Source organism: Phalacrocorax carbo, chromosome 1, assembly GCF_963921805.1.
Source record: "Phalacrocorax carbo chromosome 1, bPhaCar2.1, whole genome shotgun sequence".
Taxonomy (NCBI): Eukaryota; Metazoa; Chordata; class Aves; order Suliformes; family Phalacrocoracidae; genus Phalacrocorax; species Phalacrocorax carbo.
Window position 1 is genome coordinate 85582203 of NC_087513.1, and position 18969 is coordinate 85601171.

At 42.9% G+C, this 18969-nt stretch overlaps 1 protein-coding gene across 28 annotated transcripts in view; it reads right to left on the bottom strand.

The window, feature by feature from the left end:
- The window catches only part of LOC104053595 (rap1 GTPase-activating protein 1), a 94826-nt gene that overhangs the window by 66569 nt on the left and 9288 nt on the right, over nt 1–18969 (bottom strand). For 6 of the 28 annotated variants that reach the window (XR_010374985.1, XR_010374984.1, XM_064463815.1 and 3 more), the window contains exon 1: nt 1132–1336. The exons of 6 other annotated variants lie outside the window; for them this stretch is intronic. Coding sequence is in view for 12 of the 22 variants with exons in the window: in XM_064463815.1 (XP_064319885.1) it covers nt 1132–1175 (44 nt within the window). In the remaining 10 variants the exon portion in view is untranslated. Of the gene's footprint in view, nt 1–700; nt 1099–1131; nt 1338–18969 lie in introns of those variants that run through there. 16 more of the 28 variants (XM_064464006.1, XM_064463910.1, XM_064463901.1 and 13 more) reach the window with 11 other exon arrangements.

The following is an 18969-nucleotide window of genomic DNA, read 5'->3' on the forward strand; positions in this document are numbered from 1 at the left end:
AAGACACCAATATGCCCTTGAAATCACTCACTAGAAGGGACAGGCAATTTGGAAGAACTGAAGATAATCTGAAACAAGAACAGGCCTGAAACGCTCATAAGGAAAATTCTGGGCAACCACTTCCCCTGAGCAACAACTTCTGCTCTTTCACTCCCTTGTTTCTCCCTTAGAGAGGCATATTTGCTCTACCAAATAAGATTTTTAGGTATTCAGTGGAGACAGCTGAAAACATGACATGAAAAGCCTTACTCTGCTAACACCAGCATGCATAGAAACTACAACTTTGAATTTTGCTAAAACACAGATTCCTAAAATTCAGGGAAAGGAATTACCAAAAGAGAACTAGGAAAAGGAAGCAACTACTACAAATGAGATGCAGTTTGCTGTCAGCTGGTCACAAACTTTTCTGCCCATAGACCCCAACTCCTAGTTAGGAACCTGACTTCCAGCTGCACTCCCCGTTCTGGCTGCTGGGGAGCTCCTGCCCCTCCCGTGGGAGGCACTGCTCCAACATGTGGGCAATGCCTGCTCCCTGCTCAGGGCTTCCTCTGTCTCTTCTTGCACCAACAAAAAGAGTGGGCAGGGTACCGAAAAGGCCCGGAGAACCCAGCCAGCTCTTACTCCCCACCTTTCTCCTATCCTGCAGGAGAAAGGAGAACTACCGAGGGAAAAAAATCTCGCCACGCATCCGCACTCCCACCTCCTCAAAAGTCCAAACTGGAGAACTCATCCACCCCGAACGGCAGGAAAAAAGCAAGCAGGAGTCACTCGCGCCCTCTCTTTCCTCTCAGCCGGAGAAGGACCCGCCAGCCTCACTTGGCCGCCTCCTCCAGACCAGAACCAGGCCCGGGGACGGAGGAAGGGACGGAAGGACCGCGGCCACTCGGCTGCGCGCCGCTCCACTGCAGCGGGGCCGGCCCCAAGGCCACAGCCGGACCTACCGGGCTGGGGCACAACCACCGCTTTCACCGCCTCCCCGGTCTTTCAGACAATCCCCGAGTGATCATCCTCCTGCTCCCACGACGCGACCGCCGGCGGGGGCGGGAAGTGACCGCCTCCAGCCGGCCCCTGGCCCATCCCCAGGCTGCCGGGGGAACGGCGGGGCTGCCCGGCACCGGTACCACTAAATACCCTCCGCAGACTCCGGCAGGGAAGCCGTGCTCCCGGGAAAGCATGCCGGCCTGCTCCGCTGAGTCAGCTCCCGGCTTCCCTCCTCGGGTGCCTTCTCTCCTCCTGCCTCGCCATGGCCAAGGGCACAGGCTCCCTCCCGGCTCCCGCCCCCAGCCCTCCTCTTCCTCCCGAGCTGAGCTTCAAAGGAGAGACAGCAAAGGACACCTCACAGCTGGGACCAGGCCCCGGTCACGCCACGCCGGGGCGGGCACGGGGAAGGACAGGAGGAGAAGAAGGAGAGGTGGAGGAAGATGAGACAACGGGGGATGGGGTGATGACTTCTGTCCCTTCTCTGCTGTAGAAGATCAGTTTCCCTTAGATTCCCCCTTTCTGGGGATCCATAGATGGTGCACAGCCTGCAGGAGCACTCTGCTGGGACAGCTGAGCCGGGGAAGCTGTACTGAGTGTTGTCAGTGATGGTAAGACAAGCAGTATTGGACAAGAACGGCAGAGAGGTGCCTCATTCAACTCTGCTGCAGAGTAAGATTTCCCCAGGCTCTCAGTATTCAGTGGAAAAGTGAGCATAAAGGTAATCCTCCGCAGCTTCCCATTTTCTTTAAGGGAAGATCTTAGTCTTAGATGCCAAACCCGCTAGCCTTTTGTATTTGGAACTGATGTATATCAAGTACTACAGAGATTTGGCTCTATGTCTCCCATATGAAATAGCTCACTGACCTGGCATGTAAGCTATTCTCTAGGGAAGCTAAAATTTTGAGTGGTCAGAAATCCCTTAACCACATGTATTTGCATTCACTCATCAATGGGTCAGCACTCCTGATAAAAACTGAGGATGTGAACACAATCTTCCATTGCAAGAGTATGCATGTATTTGTGTTTAAGTAAGAACACAGAGCTTTCCTGGACACTTTTCTTTTTCCCTGTGATTCCCAATTTCATTCCACAGGATGTAGTGTTTTCTCTTTACATCAGGACCTACAAAGTCAGCAGCTTACGCCAAGCATCAGCCTCAAAACGGGTTTGTTCTAACTCATGAAAGAGACAGTAGGAAACACAGAATGAGAGACAGAACTTGACAGAGGAACCAGAGAGCTAGGAAAAGGTGCAAAGGAAGAGTGAATGCAGAATGCAGCGAGACCAGGCAGAAATTATTAGCCAGCTGATATAGATGGGCAAAAAGAAAAATAGAGGAAGCAAGCAGCTACATCAAAGTTGTAGGGATAAGAGTGCAGTAATTTCATCCTAATGCTTCCTATAAATTCTTCTCATGAAAAGCCTGTATAGAAATTATGGGGGCTTCAAGGGTCTGTGGGTGTAAGGGTGAAAAGAGGTGTAAGGAGTAAGGAATCAATGAAGGTAAGTGACGACTTTGAATGGATGAAGAGAGGATCCACTTGCTGTTTTTAGGAACTTGCATGGAGGCCAGGAATTTCCATTTCCTCTTGTCTGTCTCTTTTTTTTTTTTTCCTAGCAGATCTGATGCTGGAGTATGGGCTAACTCATACTGCCCGCTTCCTCACTCCAACCCAAATGCCTCTCAGACATGTCCAGGGCACTGAATACAGCAGCTGTTCTCTGCACAAGCAGTTCCCACTCATTCACCTGAATCTCCGAGCAGAGATGTGACTGGGCCAAGGCAAAGAGCCAAGTTTGCCACTTCTGCTGCATCCAGGAAGGAGGAAGAGACATTATTCTCTGCTGCTAGAGAAGGCTGCCAGCAGTAACTACTGCCCTCCCCCATCCCAGGGTCATTATCAGCAGCAATAGCAAGCCTGGCCATGGTGAAAGCAGAATATACAGAGAGGCCCAGGTCTTTCTGCCATTCTTCAGCAGCTTGCCACTGCAGACAAGAGCCAACTTTGTTCACAAACAAAACCACACTGGGCTCAGCTTTCATTTAACTGTCTCAGAGCTTTACTTAACGTCCTATGCAACTCCAGTTGTGTACAAGACCCTCAAGACCCACCAGCAAACAATAATTAAATACCACAATTACTGTTCTAAGTAGCCACCTTTAGCAATAATCATATGAATAAATCCCTAAATCCCTTCCACATGTAAGCAAATCACAGGCCTCCTTTCCCCTTACTATTCCTCAACTTATATTCAGGCTAACAATTTTTACTATTTACACAGCTGATGCAACAATATCACCTCATATAAGCCTTTAGTTGTATTCAGTAGATTCAGTTCCTTCTGACATGTCCATTCTCATACGACTGATTCTATGTACTTATAGTCTCACATTGTAATCTATATATTTGTCTATATTTGCATAGATCATTGTGCATTTTATAGTTACTGTGTGTTTTAGGGACTGGTACACAAGTTTCTGTTCTTTCAGGTATCCTTGTAGGTATGTTAATATATGTGTTATATTGATGTCTACACCTTTTGCTATGTATTCTCCCAGTTTTTGTTAACAGATTTTTTTCATTCATATTACTGCATTAGCATTTTATCTTGCTCACATAGGAAAAGCCTGTTAGCTGTAACACAGAAATTGATGCCTGCAATTTCATTATTTGAGTCATTGTAAGAACATCAGAAGCTCCACAGCAGCTGCGCAGTACCACATAAACACAGCAGCATATCCTTCAACAGTAAACTCTTCAGGGCAGAAACTGTATTTTTTAATGTATTACTACAATATTACAGTCAGTCATCACAAACTCATAGATGCACCCACAGAAACATACATGTTTTCACATCAGCTGTTTCCACAGATCTATGTACTCAGCTTTTAAATATAGTACTGAGTGTGCACAGACAGCACCTCGCACTGCCCACTTGGCCTCATCACGTTATGCCAAAGGCTGACAGAATCAGGGTGGGATTCCTTTGAGTCTGGACAGACCCTCTTTCATGCCCCTCAGTTTGTCTTATTTCCTACACAGATATCTGCTCTCCCCACCTCCACTGTGTCTCTTTCTCCCTTGCCAACTGCTTCTCTACACAATGCAGAATAGCACAGTCTTTTAAAAAGCATACAGCCACTTTCCCTGCTGAGGCTGAAACTGCCCCAAGGTCCATCCATTACACAATGCCACACAAGCAGCAGAGAAGATCTGGATCAACCCTCCCCCGGCTGTCTTTGCTCCCATTCCTTCTAGATGCAAAATATATTTAATTGGCATTGCAGGCAAGATGTGAATAAAAACAGCTAAGCTGTTCATCCCCTACCTGAGCAAGGATCTCTCATCCCCAGCTAGTGAGCGGATGGAGACAGGAACCCAGCTGCTCTCCTTTCCTTGCACTATCAATTATTCACGTAGGTTGCAGTGTCCTCCCTCCCCCCCTCTCTCCCTCCCACCCTCTCTCTCTCCCCCCCTCTTTCCCTCTTCCGCTGCCCCCACCTGCAGATGAATGGAGAGCAAGCAGGTTGCTGCTGTTATACTTGAAACTAGAGATCATTGTCGATGGAACAGCCAGCCTGTGGAGCAGCTGGGCTCTTATGTAGAGAAGCTTGGTCCTAGGGGAAGGGGTCAGACAGGCAGCTCCATAGGTGGAGCATAAACAGCTCTGTACCCCCATGTCTTGCTCGCAGCACTTCTAATCCCAGACCTGCAGGGATGACCTTTAAAAATTAGAGGGTTTTTTTTCCCACAGAAAAGCACATATTTTTAGTCCTCCCAAGTGTAATGATGGTTATTTGGTGACAGTGAACTGGGTTATGTGGATTCATGTGTATAGATCAGCGTAGGAAGTGAAAGTAGCAGACTGGAAAAATATGAACTGACTTAGTCCCATAGCAAAGGCACTAAAAGAGGATAATCTGAGGGGACAGGATGACATGGTATCTTCTGCAAATGCTTTTGGTAATCACAAGTTATGAGACTGACCCGTGGATTGGAATGATTGTTTGGTCACAATTTTTGTAGCTAATAAAAAAATTTCCTATGCAGTACCAGTCTTAGGCAATGGTAAATGAGTTCTGGCAGACCTAGGTGAAGGCCTTTAAAGCATTTTGCCTTTGTAGAGGGCTACTATGTACAACTGGGTGAGTGCTTTAAATCTGTCTCAGTGTAAAATTAGGTTTAATCCTCAAGCCGAATTAACCATTCCATTTTGCACTGGAGTAACTCAGCCTGACTCATTCTGTTCCCATCAGTCTGCTGGGGTAACCTCCTACTAGGTCATCTCTATCATCACAGTAATTTCTTCTGTTAATTCTTGCCATGACCATAGCCATGGCAGGGGTACCACAAAGACATAAAAAAAAAAAAAAAAGCATCCTAGTTTGCTCAAACAGTAGGTCATAATTGGATTTTCTGCCCTATTTAACTTTTCCCATATTTTGAAAAAATATCTGCAGGAATTTTACCAGAAGTAGTAAAGAGTTTCCTGAAATTAGATTAAAAACAAAGTGCCTAATAAAATATTTTTGGTATTGCAACCTCAGTTGTGAGTAAGACTCCTGAAAATCAGCAACTGTTTTTAAGAGGGCACTGTGGTTGTTTGTATCTACAATTTTTAAAATTATGTTCTTGTTTTCAAAACTTCATAGATCAAGGTTTGTCAAGCTTTTTTCCACAATTATGCAGGCTGGAAATGCTTATTTAAAAAAATGCCAGCACTTTTGTTTTCACATGAGCATGGGAACCAACAAGTTCTATAGATGGAACAGCAACCAATTTCCTATGGATTTGGCTTGTGTAGTTTTTCCAGGTCTAAGAATACTGACTGATTCTGCTGGAGCACTTACAAGACCCTTCTCTTGTGCTCAATCTTTCATGAGGTTCACTTTGCAACCTCTCCCCATTTTGGGACATTTAGGGGAATTTTTTTCCTGGCTGACCTTTTTAATTAAGTTTATAGGAACCTTTTACCTGAGATAAGAAAACAAATTCTTTTTGAGGTAATTCAAAGACAGATCAAAGAGATAATCATCAAATTATCAAAACATAATTTTGAGAAAATTATCAAATGAACAAATTATCCTTGAGACCTCGATCCCCTAATTTTGGTAGAACATAATCAACTATTCCAAAGGTTACTAAGGGTAATGGTGTACAGCCACACCCACACGGACTGTCTAGAATATGTTTTGTTTCCAGAAAAGTAGTCTAAGAACAAAGTATGGTAAAGCTCATTAAAAGTACGAAAACTGGCATTGTAAATATTAGAAAAGCGGTCATTTTTGGCTTTTCAGTAAAGAGCAGATAGTGATATCTGTATATCTGTTTATAGATATAGGAGCATAAGTTCATGCATTTTATTCTGAATAGTAGGCTCATACTGGACTTATTGTGTCACTGTTCTGGTATCTTACAATTTTAAATTAGTACTATTTATAAACTGATTAATAAAATTATAGCAGCCTGCCATTTCTACAAGCCTTTAAATCACCCTCAGATTTTAAACTGACTGGGTCTTCACATTTATCTATAAAGAATCTAGAATAAATTTTTACAATATATGTACTAATACTTCACACTTCCTTGCCACCTTTATCTGAAGATCTCACAATAAGTTACTGATATCGGTTCCCATTATTACCACTATTCCACATATGGATAAACAGACACAAAGAGACTAACCCTCACTGTTACCCAGGGGCAGGAAAAGGAAACAGAGCGTGGAGTCTGTCAGCACAGTTGCATAAACAGCTTGAGACACCTGCATACCACACTGACACCACGACAGTCCTCTTGGAACAGCCAGCTGATGTGGGGAACATCCTGAATCCTAGTGCTGGTGCAATGAAGGGGACTGGAATAAGTGGCATGAGATAGAAATAAGATAGGGCAAGACTTTTTTTTTGCAAGCAACGGTATTTTAAACCGGCCCATGAAACTGCATCATCAGTCTCCTGGCAGAGCCCCTAGATAACAACTTACTTTATTTTCAAGCTTTGAGCAAAGTTGCCTGCTAGTAGAACTTAATGAGAAATATATACTAATTTATCTGACTGTCAGTACTGTATGAACTGGGGACACTTTTGGCAGTATAACTCTGGATTCCTCTCATCCTCTGGAGGATCCTCTGGATCCCTGTCAACAGGGAAAATTGATATGGACAGAAATGATGGAATTACTTGCTAATTTTAGGGATGACTGGGATGGCCATGATTCAGAAAAGAGGAAGCAGCTCCTCCACAGAAGTGACTTCTAGGTTCTCACATATGTGCACAGCAGAAGGACAAGAGGTAACATACAGGTTGCAACAAGGAAAATTTCAGCTATATGTAAGGAAAAATAGGTTCCTTCTATGAAGGTACTGGGAAGAAGTGCCAAGAGAGCCTGAGTAACCTCCATTCTTGGAGATCTTCAGAAGATGTATGGACAAGGCCCTGAGCAACTGGTTCTAGCTCTGAAGTTGTCCATTTTGTGCAGGGTAGTTGACCTAAATGAGACTTTTCCATCCTGACTTATCTGTGATTTTACTCACTGCATGTTAGAAGACCTGTAACGTGAAATGTTCAGAAGCTCAAAGTTCATAGTTTCAGTATGAAATGTAACAGCTTCAAGCTCTGCAGTATCAGAACACTTCAACACCAGTTTCCACCCAGAAGTTACCAAGTTCTCTAATAATTCAGCAGGTAAATATTTTCTTCGCATATGTGAGAGCACTCTGAAAATCAGAGAGAGTTTGAAGCATCCAGCAAGTCTTTCCCAAAAGTATATCTCAGGTGCTCAACAAGAGGATAACTCAGGCAGACAGAAAACATGAGATGTGAGGACAGGTCTAGTAGAGGAAGGCACTCTAATAAGGCTGTGTTTTGCAAACAGTGGTGCATTATCTATATAATAATAATGCCTAAGAGAAAGGACTTAGTTCCTGGGCTTCATAATTGGCTTTAACTGATAATTTTTAAAAAGAAAAACTTTATTTATACTCTCAATCAGCTCAGTCCCTCAAAAGCAATAACATGGATATACAAAGCCAGTTCATGTCCATGAATTACATGTGAAATCACAGCAGAGAAGTAAAAGGATTTCCAGGGTCATGTTAAAACAGGAGGATGGACAGATTTTTTTGACAGCAGAGAGGCAAGTCATTAGAGGAAGGAAAGGCTGAAGAACACATAGGTGAAGATACAGGCCTTGCCTGGGTTGGGTCAACAAGTTTAACAGTTTGCAGCAATGAAATGGGATTCAAACAAGGGAAATAATAGTGGTCTAATCCAAACAGAAGGACAGGGTGCACACACAAAGTTTTTGTGCTGTGTATGTACCCACAAGTTTCCAAACTGGCACTGGGACTGCTAGAAAGATACACAGGATGGGGAACAAGGGAGGTCAGACCTGGGGGGATATAGTGTGTGTGAGGACAACAGGGAATGCCTGTATGGAAAGGCAATCAGATTAGTTTCTTCTTCAGAATTAGGGATAAAGTTGCTCTTAATTACTGTGAACCAGCTGGGATTATTCTCCACAAATTTGTCCTGTCGGTCTGAAACTCTGAAGGGAGCAGAAGGGGTTAAAGCAGCCTGCCGTACAAGATGCCAGGCCACCTCAGGCTGGGGAATCCCTGACTGTAGGATACCATCAGCCCAGAGCCCCCGCCTCTGCCTGGGGTCCCCTCCTTTTGGTGGGTCCCTGGGAAATGAGAAAGATGCTGTGGTGCCTTTAAGAGCAGGAGCAGCTGCTTATTAGTGTGGACAGCACGATCTACTGCAGTGCAGAGCAGAGAGCATCTGCAAACCGCTGTGCCCTAAAAATGTTAGGGAAACCCAACAGGACATATACCCCGAGGTATGAAAGTTCACTTATAAATAAATGACATGGAGGGGGGTGAAGGTTGTGCTGCTAATTTCTTAGACATCATTAACACCTGAAATGTTGTGAAATTACGTATTTCAGTGATGTATTTCTGTTCTTTTTTTCATCGAAGGGGCCTGCAAGATACCTCAGCAAGATCTCATCCCTTTTTGCAAGGCACAAATAAGAGTCAGTCCCCATTCTAAAAAAACTCACTCTCCAAGAGACCTGTGATGAGCCAAGCAATTTGCTTAAAGTCACAGCTGAAAGATTTGTAGCAACTGGAAATTTAACTGAGATTACCTGAATCAGAGTTCAGTTCCTCAGTTACAAGAACAGTCTGCTTGCTTCCCCTATCCTTGCTATTACTCCTCAATAGAAGAAAAGCATGAGATAGTGTATTTCTTTAATTATGGGAAGGGGAGGACATTGTTACTTACTTGAATCAGGACAGTAAACAAACAATATGCAGGCTGTTCACAAGTACTACCTCAGAAGAATTTCATCAAAAAGCACCTACCAATAATACCACAATGACAGGCCACCAGGAAAGTGGCAAAGATGCAGGGCATTAGGAGACAAAATCATGGATCATTTATTTGTTAACTGATAAGGACACATAAAGAATAAGGAGTTTAAGGAGGTGGTAGAGTCTCCATCCCTGGAGGTATTTAAAAGAAGGGTAGATGTGGTGCTTGAGGATATGGTTTAGTGGTGGACTCGGCAGTGATAGGTTAGCGGTTGGACTCGATGATCTTAAGGGTCTTTTCCAACCTTAAAATTCTATAATTCTATGATAGCAGGGAACAGACAATACTACCTTTGACAAATACTTAGGATATATAATATCTTAAAAAGAATGATTTCATGATATTCAGTAAGAAAATGTCTACCACTTAGGAACCATACACTAACTCTAAATACCCAGAAACCCTATTAATAAAGAATGTGGGGGACATTTTGCATGTGTGAATGTATTTACATATCCTACTGTGTTTGTACAGTATATATCACAATAGGACACAGTTCCATTTGGCATGTGTGGGCTGTTCAGCATAGGTGTCCATATATTTATAAAATACGTAATATATTCTGTCTACCAGCCCTGCAGTAAAAACTGAATCTATGGCTTAAAGTTTACTTATTACAGAGAAGTCCTCCCTAAACCTTTTGGAGTACTGTCAGACAACATGTCACAAAATAGTGTTTCTATATCAAACTTAAATGACAGAATAACTAAGGAAAAATGATTCTGTGGACAATTTTGTTAAGCACCTCACTGGCCTGGATAGCATAAAGAGGACAAACAACTGAGCACCAGTGGAAAATAAGCCTACATAGTGCACTATGGGTAGTAAGAATCCAGTAAAAGTCCTAGACTGCAGGGAGCTGAACTGCTACAACAACAACAACAAAAAAATCCTAGTAGATTGCAGTGAAATCGGCATGGGATAAAAAGCATCCAGCCATTCTTTGACAGCAAGTGACCACTTGGCTGCAATATGAAACATCCAGCAATTTCTAAACTGCTATAAATTGTAGACTTGAAAGAAAGAATGCCAGCAATGCTTCAGTGACACATAAAACTGACAACAGGAAAAACCCAGCAATCTTCTAAAAGCAAGTAGAGCTACACAAACTAACATATAATGAAAGGAGGGCAAGATGCTTACTTTCTCCTGAAAGAATACTAAGAATTGATAAATATACTAATATAACTGATGTAAATATATTTGTGGAATGAAAGGCAGAACTATAATCAATAGTGGGACTCTACCAAAATGAGGAAAGTTAGATTTGTTAGGCTTAGGAAGTAAATTTTTATACTGTGTTAGTGCTCAAACGCCAGCTAGCTCGGTGTGAATGCTATGGAAAGAACTCAGAAGGGTCAACAGCTAAACCAGAGACACTAAGAACAGCAACAACCACCAATTACTCTCTCATCCTGAAGAGTTTTGCACAGGCATGTCAAACATGAGGAATCAGCTAACCACAGTCTCTTTGTTTATAACACCAGTATTTCATCTATCACCCCAAAACAGTAATATTTTTTTGCTTGATTCATCCAAAGACATACCCAGTGTTGATCTGGAGAATATCAGTTTTTATTTTTCACCTTTTTCTGTATGTTCTTCAAGCTGTTCCGCTTCATTTCTCTTTTACTGACCAACCTCTTACTATGGTAATTTCTAGCCAAAACCTCTCCACTTAGAGAACAACAACTCCCAAGAAGCCTTGCTTTTGTCTTTGTTTTGTTTGGAAATCACAGAATCACAGAATCTTAGGTTGGAAGGGACCTCAGGGATCATCTAGTCCAACCTTTCTAGGAAGAGCACAGTCTAGACAAGATGTCCTAGCACCCTGTCCAGCCGAATCTTAAAGGTGCCCAACGTGGTGGAGTCAACCACTTCCCTGGGGAGATTATTCCAATGGTTGACTGTCCTCAGTGTGAAAAATTTCCCTCTGATGTCCAATCGGAATCTCCCCAAGAGCAACTTGTGTCCATTCCCCCTTGTCCTCTCCATGGGACTCCTTGTAAAAAGGGAGTCTCCATCTTCTTTGTAGCTACCCCTTAAGTACTGGTACATTGTCATGAGATCCCCTCTAAGCCTTCTTTTCTCAAGGCTGAACAAACCCACTTCTCCCAGCCTATCCTCATATGGCAGGCTTCCCAGTCCTTTGATCGTCTTGGTGGCCATTCTCTGGACCCCTTCCAGCCTGTCCACATCCTTTTTGTGTAGCGGGGACCAGAACTGTACACAGTACTCCAGGTGTGGCCTGACAAGCACTGAGTAGAGTGGGATAATGACTTCTTTGTCTCTGCTGGCGATGCCGTTATTGATGCAACCCAGCATCCTATTGGCCTTCTTGGCCACAGCAGCACACTGTTCACTCATCTTGAGGTTTCTGTCCACCAGGACCCCCAGGTCCCTTTCCACAGAGCTGCTCTCCAGCCAGGTGGATCCCAGTCTGTACTGCACTCCTGGATTACGTTTTCCCAGGTGCATGATCTTACACTTCTGCTTGTTGAACTTCATAAAGTTCTTGCTGGCCCACTCTTCCAGCCTATCCAGATCTTCCTGCAAAGCAGCTCTCCCTTCTGGAGTGTCTACTTCCCCACTCAACTTAGTGTCATCTGCAAACTTCATCAGGCTACACTTGATGCTGTTATCCAGATCACTTATAAAGATATTGAATAACATTGGGCCCAATATCAGTCCCTGGGGGACTCGACTAGTGACAGGTTGCCACTTGGAGAAAGAGCTATTTACCACCACCGTTTGGGTACGGCCTGTCAGCCAGTTCCCCACCCACTGCACAGACCACTTGTCTAGGCCATAACGCATCAATTTCTCCAGGAGGAGACTGTAGGGGACCATATCAAAGGCCTTGGAGAAGTCCAGGTAGACAATGTCCATTGCCTGCCCCATGTCAACCAGGCAAGTCACTTTGTCATAGAAGGCCACCAGGTTTGTCAAGAATGATCTGCCTTTAGTGAAGCCACGTTGGCTTTTCCCAATCATGTGCTTCATTTGACTTGTGATGGCCCCCAGGAGGATTTGTTCCATAACTTTCCCAGGGATTGAAGTAAGGCTGATGGGCCGATAGTTACCTGGATCCTCCCTCAAGCCCTTCTTGTAGATAGGGGTAACATTTGCCTTCCTCCAGTCCTCTGGGACATCCCCCATTCTCCACGACTTCTCAAAGATTATGGAGAGTGGCCTTGCAACGGTGTCAGCCAGCTCTCTCAACACCCTCGGGTGGATGGCATCAGGGCCCATTGATTTGTGGGAGTCAAGCTCCTGTAGTAATTCATATACTAACTCTTCCTTCACTGATGGCAGGTCGGTGTTTGGTTCAATCGGCAATTTTGTTCCCAAAGCCTGGGACCCTAGAGTGCTGGTAAAGACAGAGGTGAAGAAGGTGTTGAGGACCTCTGCCTTTTCTGCATCATTGGTGATTGATTTTCCTTTTCTGTTTAACAGTGGGCCTATGTTTTCCTTCTTTTTCTCCTCATGGTTGACATGTCTGAAGAACCCTTTCTTGTTATTTTTTATGTCTACAGACAGTGTCAATTCAAATTGGGCTTTTGCTTTTCTAACTGTGTCTCTGCACACTCTGGCTATGCCCTTGTAGTTCTCGGTGATAATCCTCCATTTCTCCATTTCTGGTGTGCTTCCCTTTTGGATTTGAGTAGACCCAGGAGGTCATGGTTGAGCCATGGGGGCCTCTTGCTCCGCTCACTTCCCTTTCCTTTGTAGGGGATAAATTGGCTTTGTGCTTCCAATAGAGAGTTCTTGAAGAATTCCCAGCACTCACTAGCTCCTTTGTACTCCATGGAAGCTTGCCATTGAATCCCTCCCAGTTGAGCCCTGAGTGCACTGAATTTTGCTCTTCTAAAATCCAGAATCCTTGTCTTAGAGGTGACCTTCAGCACACTCAGCAGGATCCAGAACTCCACAATATTGTGGTCACTGCAGCCAAGGCTATCACTAACCGAGATATTACAAAGCAGGCTTGCTTGGTTTGTGAATAGCAAGTCCAGCAGCGCCTCCTTCCTGGTTGGCACATCTAAAATTTGTATCAGGAAACAGTCCTCTATACATTCCAGGAACTTGGTGGATGACATGCAAGCTGCTGTATTGTTCTTCCAGCAGATGTCTGGGTAGTTGAAGTCACCCATCAGGACCAGGTTCTGTTGGCCAGAAGCTTGCTTTAGTACCCCAAATATCACTTCATCGGCTTCATCACCGTGGTTAGGAGGTCGATAGCAGATGCCCACTGTGAGGTCCTGCTTGGAGATGACCCCTTTGATTTTAACCCAGAGGTTTTCAATAGAGTAGTCGCAATCACCATAGTTGACTTCGATACATTCAAGGTGGTCCTTGATGTAGAGTGCAACTCCTCCACCTCCTCTACCTTGGCTGTCTTTACAAAAGAGCTTGTAACCATCCATTGCTGACCAACCTCTTACTATGGCAATTTCTAGCCAAAACCTCTCCACTTAGAGAACCTCTCCACTTAGAGAACCACAATTCCCAAGAAGCCTTGCTTTTGTCTTTGTTTTGTTTGGAAATATGTTTACAGTCTTATTCTACACATCTTGTCTGACCTAACAGTTTCAACACAACCTGTAAGAAAAACATTCAGCTGCAAATTAACAAAGTATAAAATAGGAACATTAAAAAATCACCTCTGGAAAGATCTCTAGAAATGTTTTAATGACTCATATTTTGGTCTTAATTAAATAAGCCATACATCATTTTCATGGAAATGAACACATTTCTGCCTTCTCCAGCCCCATGACAAAGTGTGTTGACCTGCTGGAAACTCATGTTCATGTTCAGTGTCAGTACTTGAGGTTTGGAATTTCAGAAACTGTAAGACAGGCTTAAGAAATTTCACTGTAGCTGGGCTGTCATGCAAGGACACTCCAGGGTAGGGTTGCAAGGAGAAAGAAGCAAGCAGAAGCAAGAGATGCAGAAAGCTGTAGTATTCAACAGTACTCAAGACCTTTACAGTACTCATAGGAAATTGAACAAATCACCTAAAGGCTACAATTCTTCTTCACCTCCATACATTCTTCATTCTGCCCTATCCCCCACTTTGCAAACATCATTTCAATAACAGCAGGTAAATATGATTTTTGCCAAGAAGAGGAGTCAGCTCTCATCATGAAGGCCCTTTATATTCTCTTCTGATGGCCAAATGTACATCCCTTAGCAGTGGCTGAAGCAGAAATTTAGGAAGTCTTGACGACAAAGTTGTTGCTGAGTAGCTTGATGAGTGGCAGAATCAGGGTAAAAGTAGCACCATGTATCAAAGCTTGGAAACTTCATCAATATCAATGGAGACTTGGAGACTTTGTCAATATCAATGGATCTACAACCAGGTGTAGACTGGAAACTTGTGAGAGATCTGGGTGTCACACACTGCCACACTTTCAAGTGTGATAAGTAAAGGGTCATATAACAGTTATTTTGACAAGAGATTATAATCCCTTTTTTTTTAATCAAGCGAGACAGAATTTGGAGGAAGCAGGGAGGAACAGAGGAGGCAGTGGACAAGAATATACACCTCATCAGTAGTTCCAATATATTCAAAGAAGTCTCTTCAGCCAAAGCTACAATCTCCCATGCACCAGGTGTCAATAAGAGCTTTTCAAATAATTAGAACACTGTCTCCTGAATCACTCTGACATCTTTCACCTGCAAGGGATTTCACAGAACAGTCTTATCAATCAGAGGTTACCAGTAGCCAGTAGACTTGACAACTCTTCTCAAGACACAGTGGCACCATCACATGGATTATCTTTACCATCACATATGACTTCAGTCCAAAACAAACGTCCATGAACTATGACCACTCTATCCTGAACTTCTCCCTTCTTGGGCAATCTTCTCATATTCATGGAAAGACCCTTTTCAGCCAGTCGTCATTCTTGTCATGAGCACAGAGATGATGTGGAACAAGCAGATAGTTATCGCCATTAATAAATTCTGCCAAAGCCATCAGTTCAGTCAGATATACACCGAATGATATTGGTTTGGTTGGTTGTCATTAATTCCACATATTGCGTGTCCTGTTTGTCACCTACAGTGAACAGGAAAGCTATCTCTCAGCAACAGAAGCCTTGATAAAACAAGAGTTCCCCTTTACAGACAATAGGAATTGCAGTATGACTACTGCTGCTGCCTCAGGAGAAAGTAAAAGTGGTGTATTGCTTTCACAGAGCTGATTTACAAACAGCAGCTTGGTCTGGCAGTGATGTACTCTTTATGAGACCGCTCCTGCAGCTGATGACTGACCTTGGAAGCAGTAGTTCACCCCACAGGAAAAAACATCCAAAACATCTTCACAATGCTACGCTAGAATGTACCAGAATAACAATTCAGATGCCATACAAACTGCAATACTACAGGGCATGATCATGGCACATACCAGAAATGCATTATGATGTGCTCTTGCTAATTTGGCAGTCTCCATTAGAAATGCAAATCCATGTCAGAACTGGACAAAACCTGTACCTATCACTAAATAAACTGACAGCGCACATATTGAAGAACTATGCCAAGATAAAAGCTACATTCTTTCCAGCTCATGTGTCTATTTGCTTTCATAAAGTAATAAAGAAAATGCTCTTCCACTGACCCCTGTGAATGCCTTTTTGCACAGATGTAACTGAAATTTAACACCCATTTTTCCTGAGGAATAAAAAGGAACCACATTGAGCTTCCTCTCTCTGAGGTATGCTGCCTTTATGGCACATGGCTGGAGCAAAATGCAGTGAAAACTAATGCTAAAACTAGCACTGAAACAAACAGTGTTGCCTTTGAATGGAGAATAACTAACGAAGGAAAAAAATTATCACTGTTATAGATCTAGTTTTTAAACAAAACCAGTCTTTAGTAAAACAGATTTTACCAATTTTTTTTCTTTCTTATTTATTTTCTTAACAAGTTATCCCTCTCTGGTCTTCCATACTTGAATTGTTGCTCTGTGGCTTTGTCACACTTGCTTTAGACTATGAACACCCTAGGCCGAAAACAGGCGCCAAGAAGCAATGGGATTCTGTGCTGCATTTGCTATAAAGCACAATGCTCGAAGAGTGACCAGTACCAATAACAGCAGTGTACTCTTTCTCCAAAGCACAGGTCACCAATAAAATAAAGTGGGTTCTTTGTCTGGGAACACCTCCCCCGTTCTCCCACCCCACTATCTACCAGCAGAATTTGAAGAAAGTGCAACATGTACAATAGGAACACAAGAGCACCTCAAGGAGAGACACTGTGGGTCCCATCAGTGACAGTGAAAAATGCCAAATTTGTGCTCAAGAAGCTACATTCTGCAGCAGCAATTTCAACCTTTCTCTTCCTCTCATGCCTATTACTTTTCAGTCCACAGTTACTTAGTATTACAGTGAGTTGCATAGTCACTGAATTCCAACCCAAGGAGGATATATTTTAATGTTGGGTGGTAATTCTGAAATATGTCGGGTGTAGCAGAACCATCTAATGCTGTTGAAAGGAAAAGGGCATCCCCTAGCTTCAACACAGAAATAGGCCATGAGGTCCCTTCTCCTCTCTTGTGGCCATACTGGCACTTCCTGCATGTTTTTGTGACTATTAGTTTACTAACCCAACAGAAGATAGCACTTTTTTCCTTTTTACTTGGTTAATTTTATGCCTTGTTAGCAATTCAGAACATGTCAGGGAGAACTCCAGTGCATAACAGGTTTGGCAACATCAGCAGCAAGAATATGTGGCTAGGACCAGGGAGGAAGATAAGGGAACAGGAACTCTGGTTAACTTTTCTCACTGCATCTCATGTCCTTTGGCTGAAAACTTTCCCATTTTGGAATGGTGAAATTATGTCTGGAGAAAAGGAATGCAAACACTGTTCAACAGTAAAGCAGCTCAGCCTATACAGGTCTTATTTTTCTCTTATTTCCAAAGACACGTAGTAGTCTAGAATGACAGCAAATGATCTTCCTGTGTTCTTTTAATTGTTCTCAATTGATTCCTTATTTTTATCTTGAAACTATTTCTTTATGCTCACTTTCTCTTTCCACGTGAGGTATTGAACGTGATTCTTTCACCATGTTCTAGCAGTAGGATCTTAACTGCCCTCCTTCTTCTTGATCTTTAGTCACAGTCAAGTTCTCTCTCTCTCTCTGATACACATTAGGAGCTCTAAACTGCACAAAAGGAGAAGTCATTCTAGTATTCCATTTAGTAGCATTACACTCACCAGGGTGAATTCCTTCAAAAGAGTGCATACAGCCAATTTACATCCTATGTACAGTGATGTCTGATTTTTCATCAGTAGTACCACACTGCGCAGAGATTCTGCACAAGTATAGAAAGTCCTCCAACAAAAAGTAAATAATATAGACCCATCATTAAACTAAACCACCTGCAGAAAGTTTTACTAATGCTAATGAAATCTCACAGTTTTAAGGCTCCTGCCCTAAGGAGAATTCAGATTAAAAAGATGAGAAGTTTCTAGCCTTCACTTTCTTTTTTACGGAGAAAAAATGAAACATGTGACATAAGTGAATTTGAAAGGCTCTAAGAGGAGATAAAAACCTCATATATCACAGTCTTGGTAAATGCTTGTTACTTTTCTGTCATTCTCATGGCAGGAAAGGAAGTGCCACTTTGTTAATTTTAAATACTTGCGAACTTTAGGTGTGTAGGCAGCTGTGGAAAAACTTCTCACATTAAATGTGACTCCCCACTGTCAGAAAACAGAAATCCATTATTTCTGCACAACATAACAAGTGTCTCTGACTCAATCTCTGTAGATTTGTGCTTTTCAGGTATCCCTGAGACAGGTGAGGAACTAGTAATAGCCTTGTAATATCAGTCCTTCTGCAACCACATCTCAACCCTGATCTACAGAGAAAAGCCACCGCAGGTAGAAGACAGCCATGCCAAAAAAACACCATACACACAAAAAAACCCACCAAACAATACAATGACTACACATATGATAACTTTCAATCATTGTCCTGTAAGAACTGGAATAAACTGGAAGACAAAAAGACATTGCTATCTCACAAGAAATGGAGGAACATTCAGCTATGGCAGGTTAAGCACAACTGGATTTCTCAGTTACGCATACTTTTTGAACATCTGAGCACAGGCTCTTTCTTGGGGTTTTGCTTTCTCCTACTCAAGACATTATAGTGACCAGAACCATATTAGCTATAGGTCATGGGTGCCCATGACCTCTGTAGATAGAACAGAGGTTCGTGCTCCTGAACAGAAAAATCAGTCATATTTCACAAAGGTAAGCAGAACTTGGGAGACAAAAGGAGAGGTAGACAAAACAGGAAATGGTGGTTCAGTAGCACTTTGTCTTCAGTACTTGCTCAGGCTCTCAGAAATTGCTTCAGGACAAGGTTATAGGGAAGAATAGACTTAGTGATTACAGAGAGATTAATTGTGCCGTAGTATGTACGTCAGAAGCCCTTGGGAATAAAACAAGCTTCTCTGCATACCGACCTGATAAGCGAGCTTACTGTAGGTACTAAGTTAATTAGTAGCAGTCTGGGCAGGAGGTAGAGTAGATAGTGAGATGAAACAGGGGAAAGGTGAAATGCCTCCTAGAAACTGAATGAAGAACAAAGATC